Here is a 6,000-nt window from a genome sequence, read left to right as displayed (position 1 = left end):
AACTACTAATTCTGACAATAATTATCAAGAACACACAACATAATATATATATATATATAAACACAACAATCAAAAACATGTACAGTATTTACAAAGACATTAAAAAGGATTTTGACGGTCACATAACAACAGGAAGAGAAAACTGTTCCAAAACCCTCAAGCCCTTATTCACTATGTAACAAAAAAACCCAAAAGGAGGATAGAGTCAAAGTAACTCCCCAATGTCTGGTCCTTCACTCATAGCGCTGTGTTCACCCCCCACCCCCCAACCCCAACAACCGAGATGAAGTCACGTTCAGGAATCTTTCTCCTGGGGAAGAAACAGGAAGAACGCCTCCATTGAACCCTGCCCCCAAAACATCTATTGACGTCTGCTCATTTAATAATATGTACAACACATTAGTAATATCTGTAATAAACACAACACAGCATCCCTGTGTGCGGCTCAGCGGCTCCGATACCTAAGGTCATGGGTTTGATTCCCGCTGGGGCCACCAATACGTAAAACGTATTCACGCTTCCACCACTTTGGATAAAAACGTCTGTTACGTGGAATATAAAAACTCACAAAAACAACACAGGCGATGGATCCCTGTTCAGAAATAATCCTCAGGACACTATTATATATATATATAATCTTGTCTTTGTTAGCTCCTGTATGTATTCAGTCACATCTTACTAACCACCAACACAAAAGACCATTTCACACTCGATCACAGGAAAGAACAGTGTGGAGGGAAAGATTTCAGTACAGTCATGTGGACGATGAAATGAGCCCCCCCCACCCTTCATGTGGACGATGAAATGAGCCCCCCACCCTTCATGTGGACGATGAAATGAGCCCCCCTTCATGTGGACGATGAAATGAGCCCCCCCCTTCATGTGGACGATGAAATGAGCCCCCCCCCTTCATGTGGACGATGAAATGAGCCACCCTTCATGTGGACGATGAAATGAGCCCCCCACCCTTCATGTGGACGATGAAATGAGCCCCCCCACCCTTCATGTGGACGATGAAATGAGCCCCCCACCCTTCATGTGGACGATGAAATGAGCCCCCCCACCCTTCATGTGGACAATGAAATGAGCCCCCCACCCTTCATGTGGACGATGAAATGAGCCCCCCACCCTTCATGTGGACGATGAAATGAGCCCCCCACCCTTCATGTGGACGATGAAATGAGCCCCCCACCCTTCATGTGGACGATGAAATGAGCCCCCCACCCTTCATGTGGACGATGAAATGAGCCCCCACCCTTCATGTGGACGTTGAAATGAGCCCCCCACCCTTCATGTGGACGATGAAATGAGCCCCCCACCCTTCATGTGGACGATGAAATGAGCCCCCCTTCATGTGGATGATGAAATGAGCCCCCCTTCATGTGGATGATGAAATGAGCCCCCCTTCATGTGGACGATGAAATGAGCCCCCACCCCACCCTTCATGTGGATGATGAAATGAGCCCCCATTCATATGGACGATGAAATGAGCCCCCCTTCATGTAGGAGTTGAAATGAGCCCCCCTTCATGTGGACGATGAAATGAGCCCCTCCCCTTCATGTGGATGATGAAATGAGCCCCCCACCCCCCTTCATGTGGACGATGAAATGAGCCCCCCTTCATGTAGGAGTTGAAATGAGCTCCTCCCCTTCATGTAGATGTTGAAATGAGCTCCTCCCCTTCATGTAGAAGTTGAAATGAGCTCCTCCCCTTCATGTGGACGATGAAATGAGCCCCTCCCCTTCATGTGGACGATGAAATGAGCCCCCCACCCCCCTTCATGTGGACAATGAAATGAGCCCCCCACCCTTCATGTGGACGATGAAATGAGCCCCCCTTCATGTAGGAGTTGAAATGAGCTCCTCCCCTTCATGTAGATGTTGAAATGAGCTCCTCCCCTTCATGTAGAAGTTGAAATGAGCTCCTCCCCTTCATGTAGACGTTGAAATGAGCTCCTCCCCTTCATGTAGGAGTTGAAATGAGCTCCTCCCCTTCATGTTGACGTTGAAATGAGCTCCACCCCTTCATTTGCTGTACCTGATATAGTGCTGTACCAGACACAGAGGGAGACATTATCACATGCTCTATAATATCCCCACATGGACTCTTAACAGTCCTTGTTTTCCCTCGCAGCACAAAATGTGTCTAATGGACGTGTGATGTTATTTTCTTATTGTACTGCAGTTTCAGAGGACTGTAGGGGTAAATACATTACAACGACAGAAGAGAAGAGGGGATGAGGAGGAGGAGGGGAGGAGGAGGGGAGGGGAGGGAGGGAGAGGGGGGGGAAGGGGGAGAGAGGGAGGAAAGGAGAAGGGGAGGGGGGACAAGGGGGAGAGTAGAAGAGGAAAGGAGAAGGGGGGAGGGGAGGAGAAGGGGGAGAGTAGAAGAGGAAAGGAGAAGGGGAGGGGGAGGAGAATAGAAGGGGGAGGGGAGGAGAAGGGGGAGAGTAGGAGAGGAAAGGAGAAGGGGGGGAGGGAGGAGAATAGAAGGGGGAGGGGAGGAGAAGAAAAGAGAAGGGGAGAGCAGAGGAGAAGGGGGAGAGGAGGGGAGAGGAGAAGGGGGAGAGGAGGGGAGAGGGGAGGAGAAGGGGAGAGGAGGGAGAGGGGGGGAGAAGGGGGAGAGGATGAGAGGAGAGGGGGAGAGGAGGGGAGAGGGGAGGAGAAGGGGGAGAGGAGGGAAGAGGAGAGAAGAAGGGGGAGAGGAGGGGGGGGGAGAAGGGGGAGATTAGGGGGAGAGAAGAGGAGAAGGGGAGAAGGGGGAGAGGAGGGGAGAGGAGAGAGGAGAAGGGGGAGGAGAGAAATAGCAGGTGATTTCTACTCCATCTCCCCCACAAGGCCAGTAAAGGCAACATCGAAGCCATAGCAGGCTTCTTTGAATAATACAGTAGATTTAAAGGTAACATCTCTTAGCCACGTTGAAGATGAGCAGATTAAAAGAGACTTAGTGCAGGGCTAATAATGGACTGTGGGCAGTAGACACACACACACAGACACAGTACAATGATATTAGACACACAACACATTAACACTAGCCCACATATCACACAGTAGGAGAAAAAAAAAACGGTATTTCAACTGTTCAACTGTGACATATTTCCAGGGAAGTTGATGTCTTTCTGGTAATGTTAAAATGTCCTTCCACACCTTTAAGACCCTTTACATGTTCAGGGGAAATTGTAACGCTCCAAAAATAGATGTCTTTTAAGAGCTGAGACGAAGGGAACCACAGCAGGGTTTATATGTTCCACGGCCCATGTAAACCACAGACTAAAGGACGGAATGGAAGAGAGGACAACGGAAGACATCAAAAGCCTTCCATTTCTATACACCCCCCTTAGAATAAGTCAGTCCAGGGTTCAAAGGTCAATCTCAGTCTGGACACTGATTTGCTTCAGGGTAAAAGAAAAGAGAAGGGGACGGGTGACATTAACCTTCTGATATCCACCTCAGATTACATTAATCCAGAGATTAACATTCAATCTGGACACTGGAGACCTTCACTGGACAAGGAAAAGGACAAACAGTACCACTCCAAACCTGTAGGAGCACTGTCACGGGATATAAAGGTTATTGTCAATGTCAAACTCGTACAGCCGGTCCATTGGGGGCGGTCAGGGGTACTTGGGATCCACAGTCGTAGTCACGGTCAGCCATGTGGTGCCTGGCGATCGGCCTGCCGTGGTGAGGGTAATCCCGTCTGTCCACCTGTCTGTCCCGGAAACTAGCGATGTAACTCTGAGGAGGGAAGGGGAGGGAGAAGGAGAGGGTAGAGGGAGAGAGTAAACGATTACTCCAGATGTCCAGAGACACAAGACACAAGACAGTGATGAAGACAGATGAAGATTATTTTGCTGTGACACTATAGGTCAAATTAAGATCCTACATCTGTAGTGAGGCAGTCATAGACGTGGTTGCGTCCAAAAAGGTACCGTATTTTCTATATAGTGTTGACCAGGACCCAAAGTAGAGCACTACTGTTGACCAGGACCCATAGTAGAGCACTACTGTTGACCAGGACCCATAGTAGAGCACTACTGTTGACCAGGACCCATAGTAGTCCACTACTGTTGACCAGGACCCATAGTAGTGCACTACTGTTGACAGGACCCATAGTAGTGCACTACTGTTGACCAGGACCCATAGTAGAGCACACTACTGAGCACTACTGTTGACCAGGACCCATAGTAGAGCACTACTGTTGACCCATAGTAGTGCACTACTGTTGACCAGGACCCATAGTAGTGCAGTGACCAGGACCCAGTACTATTGACCAGGACCCATAGTAGTGCACTACTGTTGACCAGGACCCATAGTAGTGCACTACTGTTGACCAGGACCCATAGTAGTGCACTACTGTTGACCAGGACCCATAGTAGTGCACTACTGTTGACCAGGACCCATAGTAGTGCACTACTGTTGACCAGGACCCATAGTAGAGCACTACTGTTGACCAGGACCCAAAGTAGAGCACTACTGTTGACCAGGACCCATAGTAGAGCACTACTGTTGACCAGGACCCATAGTAGTGCACTACTGTTGACCAGGACCCATAGTAGTGCACTATTGTTGACCAGGACCCATAGTAGGGTACTACTGTTGACCAGGACCCATAGTAGTGTACTACTGTTGACCAGGACCCATAATAGGGCACTACTGTTGACCAGGACCCATAGTAGTGTACTACTGTTGACCAGGACCCATAGTAGTGCACTACTGTTGACCAGGACACATAGTAGTGCACTACTGTTGACCAGGACCCATAGTAGTGCACTACTGTTGACCAGGACACATAGTAGTGCACTATATAGGGCCGGGGTTCTCAAGGAGGCACTGCACGGTATCATTGGGCTGATCTCCACAATAAAATAGTTTTTATTTTAGTTGTCCATTTGGCGGGGGGGTACTAATGGCAGATGAAACCAATTTTGGCCAAGGGATATGTGAGATATGTTAAGAGGGTGTAATAGAATACAATACAATGTACAATTACTCATTAGACATTTTATATTTATAAAAAAAGAATAATCCACTTTGACATTATGAGGGATTTTGTGTAGATTGTTGAAATCCTTGTTGTTAATCCTACTTTGTAACATAATAAAATGTATATAAATCCAGGGGGTCTGAGACACTGTACACAGTTACACTGCTTTAATTGGTCTAACGTTTTGATTGGTCTAACGTTTTGATTGGTCTAACGTGTTGATTGGTCTAACGTGTTGATTGGTCTCACGTGTTGATTGGTCTCACGTGTTGATTGGTCTAACGCGTTGATTGGTCTCACGTGTTGATTGGTCTCACGTGTTGATTGGTCTCACGTGTTGATTGGTCTAACGCGTTGATTGGTCTCACGTGTTGATTGGTCTAACGTGTTGATTGGTCTCACGTGTTGATTGGTCTCACGTGTTGATTGGTCTCACGTGTTGATTGGTCTCACGTGTTGATTGGTCTAACGTGTTGATTGGTCTCACGTGTTGATTGGTCTCACGTGTTGATTGGTCTAACGTGTTGATTGGACGTTGATTGGTCTAACGTGTTGATTTGTTGATTGGTCTAACGTGTTGATTGGTCTAACGTGTTGATTGGTCTAACGTGTTGATTGGATTGGTCTAACGTGTTGATTGGTCTAACGTGTTGATTGGTCTAACGTGTTGATTGGTCTAACGTGTTGATTGGTCTAACGTGTTGATTGGTCTAACGTGTTGATTGGTGTTGATTGGTCTCACGCATTGATTGGTCTAACGTGTTGATTGGTCTCACGCATTGATTGGTCTAACGTGTTGATTGGTCTCACGCATTGATTGGTCTAACGCGTTGATTGGTCTAACGTGTTGATTGGTCTCACGCATTGATTGGTCTAACGCGTTGATTGGTCTAACGTGTTGATTGGTCTAACGCGTTGATTGGTCTCACGTGTTGATTGGTTTACTGTTGTGTCTATCCAGATAATAAAAAGGCATCCAGAAAAGAAAATTAAAGAAATGAATAGTTACATTT

General features: G+C 47.4%; 1 protein-coding gene across 2 annotated transcripts in view; it reads right to left on the bottom strand.

Moving 5' to 3' along the window:
- Positions 1 to 3,337: 3,337 nt before the first annotated feature.
- Positions 3,338 to 6,000, bottom strand: part of LOC112241805 (transmembrane protein 198-B) — a 76,013-nt gene continuing 73,350 nt past the window's right edge. For both annotated transcript variants that reach the window (XM_042307022.1, XM_042307023.1), the window contains exon 7: positions 3,338 to 3,738. In XM_042307022.1, the coding sequence (XP_042162956.1) occupies positions 3,583 to 3,738 (156 nt within the window). In that variant the 3' untranslated portion in view covers positions 3,338 to 3,582. The remainder of the gene's footprint in view (positions 3,739 to 6,000) is intronic.

The sequence above is a fragment of the Oncorhynchus tshawytscha genome, linkage group LG26, assembly GCF_018296145.1.
Source record: "Oncorhynchus tshawytscha isolate Ot180627B linkage group LG26, Otsh_v2.0, whole genome shotgun sequence".
NCBI lineage: Eukaryota > Metazoa > Chordata > Actinopteri > Salmoniformes > Salmonidae > Oncorhynchus > Oncorhynchus tshawytscha.
Note: the sequence above shows the minus strand (reverse complement) of the source record. Positions and strands in the feature narration are given on the sequence as shown.